The sequence below is a fragment of the Hyposmocoma kahamanoa genome, unplaced genomic scaffold (genome assembly GCF_003589595.1).
Source record: "Hyposmocoma kahamanoa isolate Upper Pololo Valley unplaced genomic scaffold, ASM358959v1 210, whole genome shotgun sequence".
Classification (NCBI taxonomy): Eukaryota; Metazoa; Arthropoda; class Insecta; order Lepidoptera; family Cosmopterigidae; genus Hyposmocoma; species Hyposmocoma kahamanoa.
The window spans coordinates 2,010,946-2,028,645 of record NW_020653731.1 but is presented as its reverse complement, the minus strand read 5'-3'; the positions used below and the strand labels follow the sequence as shown (position 1 = coordinate 2,028,645).

Here is a 17,700-nt window from a genome sequence, read left to right as displayed (position 1 = left end):
GTAACTGGAAAGTTACCAGCTGAGTGAGAAGGTTCACAAATCTCTCACAGTTGTCGCTTAAGGCGTCGAAAACCGACAAAAAACATTAAAAAAGATAATTAGAAGATATAATCTATTATTTTTATTTTAATTATTTGAAGCAATAATTTAATTTGTCAGTCTTTATCGGAATAATTAATTATTATAAGATTTAAATGTTACCTTTTTCTCCCTGGTGCCTTGGCAACTTTAGTCTCCATGCAGTCCTTAAACATATCAGCTTTCCTTGTAAATGGTCGTTGTTTATTTTCTATGTCTATTAATTCATTTTCCTGAAAGCAAAACGTGGAACGTGGAATAGAAGCGTGGTGAAACTCTTCTTCAAAAAGGGAGATAACTCTATTGAAGAATTACAGGCCTATCTCGCTTCTGAGCCACGTTTATAAGCTATTTTCACGAGTTATCACGAGCTCTCACGCGCAGATTCGATGATTTCCAGCTCTCCGAACAAGCCGGTTTCCGAAAGGGCTTCACTATCGTAGACCACATCCACACGCTGCGGCAGGTTATACAGAAGACCGAGGAGTGTAACCTGCCATTATACTTAGCGTTTGTGGACTATGAGAAAGCCTTTGATACGATCGAGATTTGGGCGGAGCTACGGCCTCTACAACGGTGCCACATTGGCTATCGATATATCGAAGTGTTGAAGTGTTGAAGTGTTTGTACTGAAACGCCACTATGTCAGTTCGACTCCAGGACCCAGTGCACAAGGCCTATCCAATTGCAAAGAGAAGTGCGATAGGGAGACGTCATTTCTCCAAAACTGTTCACCACTGCATTGGAAGATGCCTTCAAGTTACTGAACTGGAAAGGGCTCGGCATCAACATCAATGGCGAGTACATCACTCACCTTCGATTTGCTGACGATATTGTGGTCATAGCAGAATCGTTGGAAGAGCTTGGCACCATGCTCGATGACCTCAATAGAGTTTCCCAGCAGGTGGGTCTAAAAATGAACATGGACAAGATGAAACTTATGTCGAATATCCATGTCGTACCCACCCCTATAACAGTAGGAACCTCTACTTTCGAAGTTGTTGACGAGTATGTCTACCTCGGACAAACCGTCCAATTAGGCAGGGCCAACTTCGAGAAAGAGGTCAATCGTCGAATCCGGCTCGGTTGCGCAGCTTTCGAGAAGCTCCGGGACGTCTTTCGCGTCCGCAATACCGCAGTCCTTGAAGACAAAAGTCTTCGAGCATTTCGTGTTGTCAGTGATGACCTACGACTCTGAGACGTGGTCACTTATTATGGGCTTCATAAAAAAGCTCAAAGTTACCCAACGAGCTATGGAGCGAGCAATGCTCGGCATTTCTCTACGTGATCGAATCAGACATAAGGAGATCCTTTGAAGAACGAAAGTCACCGACATAGCTCGAAGGATTAGCAAGCTGAAGTGGCAGTGGGCAGGGCACATAGCTCGCAGAACTGACGGCCGTTGGGGCAGAAAAGTTCTTGAATGGAGACCACGAAACAGGAAGGCGTTCAGTGGGACGGCCCACTACTAGATCGACGGATGACCTGGTAAGGGCGGCGGGTAACCGATGGATACACGACGCGTCCGATCGGCTGGTCTGGAAATCTTTGGGGGAGGTCTATGTTCAGCAGTGGACGTCTTCCGGCTGATATGATAATGATGAGTGACAAACACTCTTGTTTGCTTTTGGATTATAAAAATAGAATAAGGAAAGGAAAGATGTTTATCGAATTGTTATTGTTTTAGTAGCTAAGACGCACACGAAAAGATAATCATTAGAGCGGCAAAAAGTAATGTAAGTACAATATAACGTGGCAAATTCGGATGAACAAAACGGGAGGAATGTCTTTTTAATTTAAGTGAGACAAATTGTGTTTTTCTTCCTCTTATTAGTTTAGGCAGAGCGGACAGGGAGCGAGTGTAAGTAAAATCGAGAATAGTCTGATTTTTTTTTATCTTTATTATTTTATTACTATTGTTCAATAAATGTAAATTGGTCGTACATAGTCATAGTTATATTAAAAAAATAATAATTTAATAAATGGCATTGGAATAATTTCAACAGGTAGAATTATTAATATTCGATGCTTATCGTGACGGCGGTGTTATTGAATTTGGTTATTTTATAAAAGCAATGAGTCAACAAGGCCAGGCTGAAAATTAGTACCGCATGACACGCAGCCACAAGGATTAAACTGAACCTGTTCCTTCCACGCACTGTTGTAGTCCCGCTAGTATTGTTATATGTTCTGTTTGGTATTATTGTGTGTGGTAACTAAATGGTTTAAATAGTTTAAATAGTATGTACCGTGGACTATATACCATACACTAAATATGGAAGGGATGTAACTCAGCTGTAAACAATCATAACATATTAACTAACATAACAGATAACTAACGTACATGTTTCGAACCAATTCCTAGTCCTTAATCATGAGATTCCGCGGCGATCGACAGAAACTGCTAGTGTTGAGTTACTCATAAACGAGGCAACTCTTTTGTAGCACTCGCTTGGTTAGTTTGTCACAACACCTCATGTCATAAGAATATCCCACCTTACACGTCACCTCATGTCATAGCCTCACTCATGTCACACTGCTTCGAATTTAACAAATGCAACAATGATTGGTCCTGCACGGCCCGCTTTCTAGCTGATTTTACATCATATGATCATACTACCACTGTACTAAATAAATGTAGCATTTATTTATACTATATCATAACACTTAAGTTACCCAAATGATTGATACCGTCAAGTTATGAAAGTTTGCTTAAATATTAAGCCGTCTCCCGTCTGTTAAGTCATTGCCGTAGACGCAAATATTCTTACCACTATCTCATCTCATTTGAAGTAGGACATTGTAATGCCTCATTTTTTCAAATGAAGTATTACCTCAAACTCATTTTAATTTCATGACCCTACCCAACACTAGAAACTACGCGCCAAAGCCCTGGCAGCCAGGTCACTCAGTACGGCTGCGGGCGCAGGCGGCGTCGGCGAGAAACTACCCTCGTTTGCCTCATTTTTATTAAAGTCATACGCAGCGGTCGCCGTCGAGTCACCGCCGCGGAATCTTATGATCAAGGACCACGAATTGGCTCGAAACATGTCGAGCAAAAATTCGACTTAATACATGAGATATCCCTTATTTAGTTAATATGTCTAAGTCTCATGGTGGTTTTCTATTTAAAATCATTACAGAGTTTAAATTTGCTGCATCGAAAAGTAAGTCTACATTCCTACATTTTTATAATTCAACCTCACTGAATTTTTTTCTTATTTATCTTGTAGGTATAGATGGTGGTGAACCAGTATATTTGATAAATGAATCTTGTAACATGACCAACTTACCAACACTTTCTGATTTTCCCGTATTTGGTCGCTCAAAGTATTCCTATACTCCATTTGTCTCTGTAGCTCCGTGTAAGCATCGTCCAATTTCATTTCTAACTCTTTGAAGGCGCCTCTTTTCACTTTTTCCATTTTGACAGCTCGTTCGTGGCGCTCCCTCTCTAAGTGCTTATTTATTTGTTCCAGATGCTGTCTGTATTCTTCCGCTGCTTTCTGGAAACCATTTTTAAAGTATGCTTTTAGTACCAACAGAGCTCCTTGTCAAAAAGTTCGTCCTGGTTTTAGGCCGTAGTAGACGCTGGCCCTATTGGGGTTGGGGTTTCCGAGGGCTGTGAGTCTTTCTTCGACGTGCAGGTTTCATCACGATGTTTTCATTCACCGAACAGCTCATGGTAGATTTCAAATTAAATGTCGCACTTAAATTCCGAAAATCTCAGAGGTACGAGCCCGGACTTGAACCCACAGCCTCTGCTTGAGAGGCTGTAGGTGAAACCATTAAGGCTACCACGGCTATTTAAATAATTACACTAGAAATTGTCTAAATATAAAGACAAAAAAGTTCGCCTTTGCAGTAAAGGTTACAAAGATCTTCTTTTTGAATTAGATGATATATTTTGTTCATAATTTACATTCTATTACGAATATTATGTCTCGATTAAAGTGACGATACATTAAAAATAAAATAATAAAAATGATAAAATAAAAACAAATTGTCGTGCTTATCGTGGTTCAGAACGGAGTGTAATGTAGAGAAACGTATAGGGCGCTAGACCGACAAAAGCATCACAGGTAAAAGAAGAAGCAGTTGGTTCCAGTGCAGACGGAGGTGTGATGATACCATGCAGAGTACAAATCCACCAAATTATCTGTGATTAGCGCCTGTGCGAGTAACCATAGTATAAATCTGACAATACTGTGGAGTTATTCAAGGCGTACCAATAGTTCCCATTTTTGTCGAAACGTGGATAAGTCAGTCAAAGATGTTTAATCTTTATAATCGACTACAAAAAAAGGATGAGATTAATTCAACTGTAGATTGTTTTTGGGTATCTGATATTTATGAACCCATTTTTTTATTCAAAAAAAGGTACCTCAGTAGTGATCTCATTCAGATTTGAATAAATATTCCACCTCTAAGGTTGGCAAATTAGGCGATGAATCCGCTTTATTGGATTTCACCCACTTCCCGCTAACCGATTTCAATAAAACTTGGCAAATAAGTAGATGTAATGCAAACAAAGGACTGGCTGGCTAAAGGAACATCCGGCGCCTAGCGCGCAGCGGCGAGATGGGCGGGCGACATTGCAGGAATTGCGGGGCGGACCTGGATGAGATTGGCACGGGACCGTGGCAATTCCACAAACTTTCAAGGTCGTTTTTTTAAATAAAAAAGTTATAATTATTTACGTTATAAGAATAACGGTTTACAAACCTCTTTGTTCATTCTCTTTGCTTCTTCAATTTGTCTTGTGTGTTCGTCGGCTTTCTTTTCTGCATCTTTTTTCCACTCTTGCGTTATCCTTTCTGCCTCCTCTTCTAATTCTGATGCTAATCTTCTCTCACGACTATGGTAGTCTGTGAAGATTTGCTTTTCAAGTTGAAGACGTCGCTGGAACAAAATGTAAAATAACTTTGCCCATTTGCGCCTCGTAAAGGAAAGGGGCAACTACTACGAAATTGTCATCCCATCTTCACTACTTCTGGACGATAACGTCAGAGCACTTACGGTGGAACAAATTTACCTTCAATACTCACCTGACTTGGCCCTACAGACTGTATTTTCCGCAATTTAGATAATCTACAAGGAATAGAATTTAGTTCCCGAGAAGCTGTCAAAAATGAGCTCCAGGACTTTGTAGGTTAACTTTCCCCTTAGAGCATATAGGGCTGGAGGCGTCATCGATAGGCAGTCCCCTCTGTCAAGGTATAAGTAAAAAAAATCCATTGCACAATAAACATTACTTTCGAATCGATGTTTCTTCATTTCCATTATTGAATTCATCGAGGCAAGTGCTCCACGAAATATGCCGTCTTGCACTGTGCCATACAAAATTGCAAGTAGAAATCCGCTACACCCAGTCTAGCCAAGGGTGGAAATACCTTTCATATATGTCATTAACCAGTACGTAATACACATTGACACTATCACGTCATTAGCTTTTCCGTCTCTAGCATAATCATGACAATCGATTCCAATTCCAATTTAATGATTTGTCTAAATTTTGTTCATTTTATTTTAAGCAATATATCTAATTTAGTGATTTATAAAATTTTCATTCAATTTAATTTGTATCAATTAAAAAAAAAATGATTACATTGTTATTTCAGTTTATGATATTAGCTTAAGAATTACTTTTGTGTTTGGATACTAATGAGTAAGCCATATGTAATATAATAAATAAATCGCTTTTTTTGACATGACATGCATGTGTGCTTTATCTGTGTATTTGTAAAAATAAGCTAGCGTTGTAGACTTTTGTTTGTGTGAGATCATAGTGACATAACTCAATATTGCATTTGAGTGCATCTGTTTGCTTGTAGTATTACTCCACCTCGACAGAAAGTTTTGTTCGAGAAATATCGCTAATAGCGCCTCCCGTCGTATATGCTCTAAGTCTTTGCCCCTTATTGTATCATATTGTAACATGGCGGAAGTGTATTCATACTTGTAGCATGGTACCATATTTTGTTTCGTTTGGCCAAGCATAGGGACAAATTCACTACATTGACGGCCAAACTCCAAAAGTGGAGAGGCACTTTAAGAATATTTTATTGTACCTATCTAACTACTTTCTCGCACTTTTCAGAAGTTGAAAACGTACCATTTCGGCTTCTTTTCTTAGTCTTTCCTTCCTTAGTTCCTTCAAAGCAACTTCGATAGCTCCGTCGTCTATCTTCCTATCCTTAATTTTTTCACGCAAAAGCCTTGATACTTTCATTTCGTGTCCTTCTTTGTAGTTGCTCTTGTTTATTAGTTGTTGCTCCTTTTTTCTTCTTATTTCTACGGAACGAAAGAAAATAAATACTTGTGGATACTACACGCAAAATAGGCGCTTGGATGTCGAGTTGTGGACACCAGTCCGTTATACCATACCTTAATTATGGATGGTGATTTAGAGTATTGGCTAAAGTTGAGATGCTAATTAAATATTGTACAATGAATACGTAAATATTCAATAACTGTCCGTATTTTGTTGCGTACACAACGGCGTCTCGTTACCTCTGTATGCATTGTTGCATTTATACGCGTAGTGCTGCATATTATGTTGTTTTGTTTTCATTTTTTTATATAGATATGTATGTAAATGTGTCAGATTGCAGTTTTATCCACTTTTTTATAATTATAATACAAAGATTGAACACTTAGAAAAAAATCCTTTGATCCGGTTGGATTCGATGACGGCGGTGGCAAAAAAGTTTTTAAAAACAAAAACAAAGATGTGCAACAAGCACACAGAAAAATTCGTAAGGTCCGCTGGTTCGTTCCGTGGCATAGTTGACATATCGTCTACCACGGTTTGTTAGGAGACGCTGCGCGCTGGTTCGAATCCAGTCGGATCTAAGTGTTGACTTTGTATTAAAATTATAATAAACTAGTGCAGTAATTTCACAAAAATTAATTGAATATCATGGTGATGAAACAGTCTGGCGTACAAGAAACTGAATTACCTACTTTTCGTTTTATTTAAAGTATATTTAGGGGACTGTGAGGTATAAGTTAATTGTAAATATGTATTTATTAATAACAAAATTACCTGGTGCTCTGGTACTACGATAAGCCAGAATAATAACGGCTTTCAGTAAGCTGATGCAATACTAGGCCAATGTGAGTATGTTAGTCGTGTATATAGATAGTTATGTACTTTATTTTTTAACCTGAAGCGTTTATTGTGAAATGAGACAGAAATGGGCGCTCCTTGATAGAAATTCGGACTGTAATGTAACGAAAGAGATTAGTAACGTCAACGTTTCACCTTACACAAACGGCCAACACATCCCCATCTGACTTTTTTAATGTGATTGGCTTACGTTTGTCCACAATGTCACATGAGCCCGGTAAGTTTTAAACAATAAATAATAATTATAAATATGGAGCCCTTCAACATTTAAAAAAATGTATACATTAGCCGAAAATGAGACTATTCCCACATCATTATGGCCTGGCATTGTAAGACTATGCGGACATTATGTTCGTTCCATTCTCAAACCTGCAAGATGTGGAATGGTCTCCCTCCTAAAGAATTTGCTTTACGCCACGACACTTATGTACCTATGTTCTTCAAAAAGCGTGTAAACAGGGCTCTCAAAGGCTGGCAGCCTTTGAGAGCCCTGTTTACACGCTTAGGCAGCTCATCTGATGTTGCAGATGTCCATAGGCAATGATGACTACCTTCCATCAAGTGGTTCGTCTGCTCATTGCCTCCTACTTTACATAAAAAATAAACTTTCAAAATACCTTCTTTATGTTCTTGGTCCATTTTCTTAAGTATCTGGTCAATGTTTCTGTTTTCCTTCTCTCTTTCCTGTTTGATAGCCTCTTGTTTCTTTCTGTTGGCGCTTGCTATTTGCTCGTCGTAAGCTCTGCGTCGATCCAACATATCTTTTTGCCTTTTTTCGAAGTCTTTGCGTTCTTTTCTTTCCTGAAATAGGTTTTTATATCTACACTAATCTTTTATTCTAGTTTACAAGTTTGTGGAGTTAGAAAAATTTGGAACTGTCTGTATTGCAGATACTACTTTCAGTATTCTTTTATTGACAAGGAATAAACTCTATAATAACGGGAAATAAATCAGAGGCTAATAAACAAAGGTACAAGTTTCAAGTTAGTGTTTTTGAAAATGATTAATTGTTGTTTTAATATTTTCTTTTTATGATACCAAGAGACATTACGAACAAGTCGTGGGATGGTGGTAAGCGACACGCCTGTCCATAACAGTTGCAGTGCCGCTCAGAGCTTTCAATTGCAAAGATCTGAGGGACACTGCCACTGTGCCCATCATCACCCTAAGACATAAGTTGAAAAGTTCCATGTGCCTGTAATTTCACCAGTACATTCTCAAAACTGAAACGCAGTAGATATTGTTCACATTACTGCTTGGAGGCAGAAATAGAAAAGGTGGCAGTAGTACTTTCCTAGACGAGCTCTTTCACGAGGAACTCTACCGCTACAAGTATAAACAAAATATAATCAGTGCTCTGAGATTGTTTTGACAGAATGCGATTTCTGATCAATAGATAGACTTACCTTTCTCCTAACGTTATCCATCAGTACCTGATGCCACATCATTTCCGAATTCCGATGCTCTTGTTCAACCATTTTTTTTTCGATCATTTGCATTCTCTGCATCTCTCTAAGATAAATCTCGTCAGCTCTTGAACTTGTGATGCCCCTTGCTCTGAAAATTTCAAATGACACGTGTAGTTTTTGTATACATGTAGGAGACATACCTAAATTTTAGGTTTGCGTCTTTTTGACAGTACTCTTTGAGTGTACAAATGAAAATCATTGTGAGATTCAGACATACTAGCTAAACTAAGAGATACTAGATAATAAGACATACTAGATAAGTCACGTATTTAAGTCGAACAGTGTCAGGTACGTCAGTGGTTAGTGTGGATGAGACTTTAGAAAGTGACGTTGTTAGTGTAGTGTGCAATTTTGCGTATGACTTCAATAAGAATGAAGCAAACGAAGGTATTTGAGGGTGGTTTCCGTCGAGTCGCCGCCGCGGAATCGCTTGACTAAGGACCACGCACTGGTTCGAAACATGTTGACAAAAATTCGACTCAGATCTCAAGCTTGAAATTATCATAAAATGGATTGAAATCTTTGATGTATCCAAAACTAAAACTAAAAAATAAAAAACACAAAAGTAAAATGGAATTAACATAATAATAAGTTCTTCAAACACTATCGACAAAAGTACTAACATTTTCTCTCTCTCCAAAGCCTTCTGGCACTCCCTTTCCGTCTCTCTTTCTATCGCTTCTTCGTAATTCTCAATTTTCTTATCTTTTTCTTTACAAAACCCGCACTCCTCCATCTCTTGTTTTGTTACCATTTCTTGTATTAAGGCTTCTTCTTCTGTTCTAAGAAGGCCATGAAGCCGTTCTCTTCTTTGTCAGAGTTTCTTTTCTTCAAAATTTAGAAGTTCTTTCACTTTTTCTTCTGTTCTATTTATTATTAGCCTGCAAAGACGTTGCATTGTAGTTAACGAAACATTGTTCAACGACACACTACACAATGTACCTATGCACAAGTAAACTCAAAACAAACAACATCAAATACGCTGTTTCTATTAATATGTTCATGGGGAATTTCCATCCAGTATCCACTTTAAAACTTACTAAGTGTAGGTATTTTTTATAACATCAAGTCGTGCGCGTGATGGTTAAGCTACACGCCTGTGCATAATAGTCACAGTGCCACTCAGTTGTTAATTGCAAGATCTGAGGGGCACTACCACTGCGCCCTTCACCCTGACACATAAGTTGACAAGTCCCATGTGCCTGTAATTTCACCAGCACCTTACCCTTCAAAATTTACGGGTAAGGACCCGTCAAAACCGGAACACATTAATGCTGACATTACTGCTTGGCGGCAGAAATAGGTAAGGTGGCAGTACTTTCCTGGACGAACTCTTTCACAAGGAGCTCTACTTACTTCTGTAGATGCGTAGAATCAAATCTTACAATATCGTCCAGTTTCTTTATTTCATCTATATCGAGTGGTGCGTCGTACTCACGTCTTTGCCGTTCCTGCAATTTAGTTATAAATATTAACAATATAATTATTTCTAAAGTTATCCTTTTGCTTAGTACAGTGTAGGAATTTGTAACTGTAATTTTTATTACACAGTCTTTCTCTTTTAATAGTTATCGTAAGATGTTAGCTCGCTCTACAGTCTGGAGCGTCATACAGAAAATGAATTGAAATATCGAATGCGTTCTCCTCTGGTTTTGTTATGTCCGCAAGTTTCTTGCAAAGCTTCACGACTGTCAAATTCTGCATCTCACAGACCAATGGAAAATTATTACATACCTTCCAAAATTTAATGGGATGTCCAAAATAAACATTAGGTTCCTTGGATTTAATTTTAGTCATCATTTTATATAAAATTAATTATTACTTTAAAATGAAATAACTAAAATTCATGTAACATTAACGAAAAACGACACTGAATCATTTAGTTGGCAGGCTTTGAACTCGGTATTGATTTAACATTGGCCTTGGCAACTGTCTTAATATAAAGTAATGCGTGAACAGAGTTGGAACTAAAATAATGCCCTGTGGTAGTACGCGCCACTTAAAAGGACAAGGTTATGGGGGTCTACTCTCGATCTCCGTCCGACATCCGTCCGAAACAATTACTGTCAAACAAGTAATATTCGACAAGATTAAAAGACAAGTATCCAGTATGAAGCTTCATTCGCATCACGCGTCTTTTCATTTGGTCAAGTATTGCTTATTTGGCAGTAATTGTTTCGGACGGATATCGAGAGTAGACCCCATGATTTAATTTTGGATCTCGTATAATTATAATTAATATTCGCCTGCTTTACGGGTGAAGGCAAAACATTGGAATCCTTTCATAACATTGTAAAAATATATGGGTCTATATAGTAAATTTCAGAAGTACTCACTAGGGGCGTGTCAACGAGGAATGGAGCGCAATATCTTGGGAGTACGTCACGTACTCTCAGAGCGCGTACGTAACAGTATACTGCGCTCCAAAACACAAATCGCTAACGTTGGTCAAAAGCCACCAGCCTCAAATGGAACTGGGCTGGACATATCTGACGCATGTCAAGGGAGCTGTGGGCAAAGATCACTTAAGAGTGGATCCCACCAAACGCAAGACGGAGACGTGGAAGACCTAGGAAGAAATAGAAATAGACGAATTAGATTCTTATAGGAGGTCTTGGACTGTAGCGGTGTTAAATCGCGATCAATGGAGAAAAGGAAGAGCAGTGGGACAGTAGCGGCTGAAATAAATGTACTCTATAACGATGTAGTTTAAGAATATTAATATCTTTAAAGTTTTCTCTCAAAGACATTCTACGTAAAGGGATACGATAGGGTATAATTAAGACTGTGCCGAGGCGTAGTTGCGAAATACTTGAGTTCGTTTGATCCCTTCCTTATCGTTATTACTAAAGCTTTAGTTATAAGATTAATGTATAAGATATTTATGGATTGACTCTATAAATCGTACTCTTTAGAAACACGATTATTTGTAGTTTCCTCGACAGAAAGTAATCCGTACTTATATCTAAAAAACAAAATAAATCCTTGGTACGGCATAAATACTTCACGGAAGGTCGTCAGTTTTTCAATAATAACAAAACTACGTTTTTATACATTTTCAAAATGTGTACGTATTGTTTTAATAATACGTACGAAATACCTAAATTTCGCACGCAGTCCGCTCATACTTGCCAGAGCCGCCACGTTTCCCCCTGTCCGCTTTAGTCCTGCCTCGGCCGTCAGACGTGGGGGTTATGTCGCTTGGGCTTATACCTTAGACTATGGAAACTTTTTTCCATCCTCTAAGGCTTATTAAACACGGCTTTAAAAACGTATGCCACACGGACACAAACATGGAGCGTATAGAATACGTAAAATCAATAAGCGCCAGAAACTCGGTGCCCTCTTAACAAGGAAGAGTGATCTTGGTTGCTCTGGTCAATGGCGCTTGTACTCAGAGTATACAGAGAATTTTCTACTTTTAAGCCAGATAAGTAGTTTGATTGTCTGGAACACAATAATTTTATTGGTAAACACATAAGAGCGATTACACACGGCGACTATGAGCAGTTTTTTAACTCATTTATCTATTTAATTATTACTTTATTTCACTTTTAAATTTACAATTAACAAAATAAAACAATGTGCACAATGCTATAGGTAAAGATTTGTCGCATATAATGACTTTCTTTTTTATAATCTCAAGTGACGGGTCGGACAGGTCATGCGCCTGATGGTAAGCTGTCACACGCCTGTCCATAACAGCTGCAGTTCCACTCAGAGCTTTAAATAGCAAAGATCTGAGGAGCGCAGCCACTGCGCCCGTTACCCTGTGACATAAGTTGACAAGTCCATTGTGTCTGTAATTGCACCAGCATTCTTACTTACCCTTCATAACTGGAACACAGTAATGCTGACATTACAGCTTGCCGGCAGAAATAGGTAAGGTGGCAGTACTTCCCTGGACAAACCTTTCACAAGGAGCTCTATTGTTAGTCGCGCGTTTGCATCGATGCAATCGCCTATAAATTGCAAGTGTCACGATGCAATCGCGTTTCATAAACGCGCGTTTTGTAAGCCTACTAAAAACCGTGTGTAACCGGTCTAAGGATACTACGATACTGTAGGTAATAATCTTTCAAAGGGGCCAAACCAGGTCGCCTTGGTCCATTTTGTTACAATCAAATTGTCACTCTCAATTTGTTCATATTGTTATTGAAGCCAATATGCGTCCAAATTTTGCCGGTTAAAGACGTCAATACAAAATCACGTTCTTTAACGTAATTTTATAGTAAATATAGCATTTACAACGTTTTTGGTTTTATCTCTCAGTTCTGCGTGCAATTTGTCACTGTCATGGTGCTGCAATAATTATTTTCAAGAATTTTGAAGTGATACTGTCGACTTCCAGGTGATTATATAGCAATAAAGTGCACAATTGTAATCATGTATTGTTATATACATATAAATAGCCGTGGTAGCCCAATGCTTTGACCTACCACGGCTCAAACAGAGGCCGTATGTTCGGATCCGGGGTCGCACCTCTGCGTTTTGTGAAATTTACCATGAGCTTTTTGGTGATTTTTTTTTTTTTTTTTTTTTTTATTGTGACTCGGCAAAATGACTGCACCGCGCCTGATGGAAAGTGCGAATACAGTCCAGAGATGAGAGTAACGGATGGAAAACACAAATATCTTCACTCCGTCACTATCATTTTGCCGGTCTGGCCAAATGCTTCTTCACACTACGACCCGATGTTATAGAGGGGAGGGAATACATGCGCCGGGAGTTGGTTCCACAATTTGATGGTTCGGCATAAGAACGAATTGCCAAACTTTTTAGTGCGGGACGGTATTGAACTGACCGTCCAACTGTGGCAACGCAGTCCGGCACGGGTGGTCCGCTGATGGAAAGGAGAGGAAGGGATAAGGTTGAATAACTCTTCAGAGCACTCACCGATGATGGAAACATCGTGATGAAACTTGCACGTTGAAGAAGGTTCACGACACTTGGGAAACGTGTGAAGTCCCCACCCCGCATTGGGCAAGTACCCGTGCCCAGTAGAGAGACGTATAAACGGGTGGATGGCGAAGATGACGATGATTGTTATATGTTCATGTCCATGACATTGACGTCAGAATAGACCAAGTTATTTTTTACATTATAAGTAGGAGCCGATATTTTATAAATTCGCGAAATTCTGGAGAAGTCAAGTGTCTGAAAATATTTTTTTTTTTATAAATTTTAACAATAATAGTGTCAGCCAACCGCACATATACATGGTCTCAAGAAGAGAATTCTCTAGACTATGAGAACAAAAACAACGGAATTCAATCCGGGGCACTATTAAGACCAGAAACAATTTAAAAATGTAAATCTCCCTTAATAAAATAGTTTCAAAGTACAGAAGTTCTCTAATTTTAGTGTTGACTTGAAAAGAGCTACCTTTAGCTTCGTTGACAACCTAATGCGGCTGCTTCAGAGCAAAACCTAGAAAGGGAAATAAATTTTTTGAAAATAATTTTTAACGGAATACTCCCATAGTAAGTACTCCTTAATTGCGGTAACAGCCGCTTCAAAATTCTGCAATTAAAACCTAGTAAGGCACACCTATTCGTGACAAGTCAAAGTATTTAAGTAATTTTATTGTGATATTATTTATGCATACATTTCAATTGAAATGTATAATAATTATATATGTATTTATTATTATTATTTTTATATTTACTTTATTGATGAGTAGTTGATTGTTGATCTATTTAAAACACTGATTACAAAATATTCTTTGGTTGTACACCCTTTTCCAACTCGTAAAGTTCTAACCTAAGATTGCCTGGAGGCGCAGTAGAGCTCCTTGTGAAAGAGTTCGCCCAGGGAAGTACTGCCACCTTACCTATTTATTCCGCCAAGCAGTAATATCAGCATTACTGTGTTACGGTTTTGAAGGGTAAGGTGCTGGCGAAATTACAGGCACATGGGACTTGTCAACTTATGTCTCAGGGTGACGAGCGCAGTGGCAGTGCCCCTCAGATCTTTGCGATTTAAAACACTGTGTGGCACTGCAACTGTTATGGACAGGAGTGTAGCTTACCATCAGGCGCAGGACTTGTTCGTCCCGTCACTTGGTGTTATGAAAAAAAAATCATGTCACTTTTTACCTATTCAAAACATGGAAAGTATCTGAAACTTGCTAGATTTTAAAGTAGATATAGCGCCTGACTAGGTAATCTGAATTGTGGCAATGAATGGATAACAAACTTTACTGACAGGTATTAAAAATATTTATTTATTTATTTACCTAGCAAATGCTGTGTTTTGATTTTCGCTAATCCTGTAACTTTACGTATGTACAGTCGCGTGCAATGAAAAGTAAACGCTCATACATTTTCGTATATATATGTATGTATATACGAAATATAATATTAGATATTTTAAAAACAAGTACCATCTGATTTGTTCAAAAATACGTAATCATGACATCGTTTTAAAAAAGGTATACATTTGTTTCAAAGAAAAGTAAAAACTACAACTAGTGAAAACACTCCTGGTTTTTTATAAATATGTATCCATATTATTTTCGCAAATATTCATAGAATGCATTTTAATTAAAATGTATACCACTACGATTGTGATTTTATCATAATTATGATAAAATCATATTTAATTTAAAACTACGGAATGTACACTACGGTACACTACCGAATTATATTACTTTTTAACATTAAAAGGACAGCAGTTTCAGAGCTACGATTTGTGTTTTTGGCCTCTCCTTTTAAATTTTGTCTAAAGCTTTTATTATGGGGCAGCTGAATGGCTAAGGTACCGGTGATACCAAAGGTAAAAAGCACTTTGTCAGTACAATACATAACACAATATTTTTTTTATTTAACAGCAATCCTACTGAATACTAGGGGAACTAAAGAACAAGGCTTAATATATCCACCTGCTGCCACACACACTACGAAAATGAAAGTGCCCCAAGTCTTCCTAATAATTATGCTAATTGAATATTGTACATCAATGCCTGGATCATACAAGATGGCTATGAGAGTTAAAGTAGTGCAGCCGAAGAATACCGCGCATCTTTCTTCGTCGTCAGTGCCTAAGAAACAGAAGACATTTTTAGGCGTTGATCTTCATCAAATTGTAAAGAGAAATGAAGGAAGTATTTCTGGTAAGATTTAAATTTTAATATTAAAAAAATATCTTAGAAGATCATAAGTGTAGAAAAATGTTAATTACTTTTAAACAATGTGGTTTGTGCTGGGTTGTGTAGTCCGCTTCGTTCGCCCCTTGGACCCTTCACCTCATACGGTTTGAAAGATATTTGCTCTGTTTTTTTTTTTTTATTTATCTTGTCAATTACATTTTTTTTACAAATAAGATAATGTTCTCCCAAACTTCATAAAAGTTTATCGGGAGAGTTTGGTTGCTACGCTTACATTACAATCACATAACATTTCATTCTGTTACTCAATTACAGCTTTCTAAATTACTACAATGTATCTAACAAATATTTCTTTAATTCATTTTTTATGTAACTTTTATTACCTTGCAAACATTTTAAGTTCAGTTTCAACCGTACCCATTTTACCCAACGTGTGCAGGTCTTTTTCTTCGTCGATCCAGATTGGGGTCTATCCCTTTTCTTTCTTAATGCAAACTTTACCATTCATCGTCCAGCACGCTCTTATTATCTTATTTTAAACAACTCCCTAATAATAGTAATACATTCTTCCAGCTTTATTAGTAAGAGATTCCGATATGTGTGTGGTTTGTGTGTTTAGTTGCAGTTTTTTGGCCTCTCTTCTTATTTGATTAAACTGTCTTTAGCAGGTCTTCTTCTTTCCGCAGTTTGCTCGTAGAGTCAAAACAATAGTATTTGTTCCCTTTTTATATCCATCCCAAAATTCAGAGTTTTGTATGGGTGGTTTCATCTCAGTACGTTGCCAAATTATATTGTTGAATTTTTCATAGCTTGCTTATTTTCTTCTTGTTTAGGGTTATTACCTACGTATCTTAACAGTCGTTCTGCGTGAGATTTTCTCCAGCAGCTCCAGTTTGTTTTCCAAGATGTGAATTTGTTTTTTATAAATTTTATTTTCAGTTTCGTAGTTAGATAGATAGGTAATTCGTTTATTTGCTGAATCACAGTACATTACAAACAAATGGTAAACATAAAGAAAAAGGCTAGCCTACGTGTGCGGGTAAGGCCTGAAGTGTTATGTTGTGTCAGGTATAGAGTTGAGTGTACTATGTCAGCAAAAAGGGTCTGACTCAGTATTATGCCGCAGTTCAGTCGAACTACAACGCTGATGATTCTGCCAGGTCCTAAGGTGAGCCGGTAAAAAAGTAACTCAGAATAGAGAATCAACATGGAGTTCGAATGTAAGGTATGTAGTTATAATATTAACTGTATAGGTGAATAAGTTATTATATAAAATATAAAACGTGGACAAGGTAACTGGAAAGAAAGTAATAAGGTGAAAGATGTATATGTGTGTGTAAGGAGTTGTCTGATTGTATAATAATTGTTGATGAATGCGTGTTTTGCTTAGAGATGTGTGTTTGTGTGTGTAGGTATGTAATAAATGAGTGAAGTGTATGTGTGGTTTATATATAAGTATGAAACATAAAGTATTCATGGCAGGGAAAATATTTTGTAGGCAGGTGTGTAAAGGAGATTAAGGGTAATTTGTGAACTTTTGATATTTATATCAGACACGCGTCAAAATATTAGATTACAGACTCCATCAGAAGGTCTCCCAGTATATTCGTTTTCAAAAAGAATTTTCATGAGCATCTTTTAACTTGTTTGTCACAGTGATAACCATCATCATATTCTGTACACATATACATATTATATATATGACTATGTTAGGTTGTATGTATGAAATGTGTTAGGTTCGTATCATATGGAGGGAGAGTCCCCACATAACCACTGAGTCTCCCTGGGCTCAGGAGTATCCATAAAGATTTCCCCCCGCCAAAAAAATAAAAAAAAGGTTCGTATCATATATATTATAAGAACCTAACACACACACACACACACACACACACACACACACACACACACACACA

General features: G+C 37.7%; 1 protein-coding gene and 1 long non-coding RNA gene across 2 annotated transcripts in view; one reads left to right on the top strand and one right to left on the bottom strand.

The window, feature by feature from the left end:
• Positions 1-197: 197 nt before the first annotated feature.
• LOC113227338 (trichohyalin-like) lies at positions 198-10,476 on the bottom strand. Its single transcript, XM_026460231.1, has 10 exons — positions 10,414-10,476; positions 10,036-10,130; positions 9,303-9,461; positions 8,617-8,767; positions 7,828-8,011; positions 6,194-6,372; positions 4,804-4,980; positions 3,372-3,584; positions 893-988; positions 198-311 (listed from the first exon to the last, which is right to left on the bottom strand). The coding sequence occupies exons 1-10, from the start codon at positions 10,474-10,476 to the stop codon at positions 198-200; spliced, it is 1,431 nt and encodes a 476-aa protein (XP_026316016.1).
• Positions 10,477-12,853: 2,377 nt separating this feature from the next.
• Positions 12,854-17,700, top strand: part of LOC113227496 — a 7,267-nt gene continuing 2,420 nt past the window's right edge. The window contains exons 1-2 of the long non-coding RNA XR_003310202.1: positions 12,854-13,030; positions 15,512-15,793. This is a non-coding gene — a long non-coding RNA (uncharacterized LOC113227496). The remainder of the gene's footprint in view (positions 13,031-15,511; positions 15,794-17,700) is intronic.

Bases quoted from the DNA above. Each gene is read 5' to 3' on its own strand.
- LOC113227338 (XM_026460231.1), bottom strand. From the start codon at position 10,476: ATGACTAAAATTAAATCCAAGGAACCTAATGTTTATTTTGGACATCCC. The intron at 9,462-10,035 runs GTAAGTAGAGCT...TGGCCTTCTTAG, and splicing joins GATTCTACGCATCTACAGAA to AACAGAAGAAGAAGCCTTAA. The intron at 3,585-4,803 runs GTTTGTAAACCG...AATGGTTTCCAG, and splicing joins CAAAGAGAATGAACAAAGAG to AAAGCAGCGGAAGAATACAG.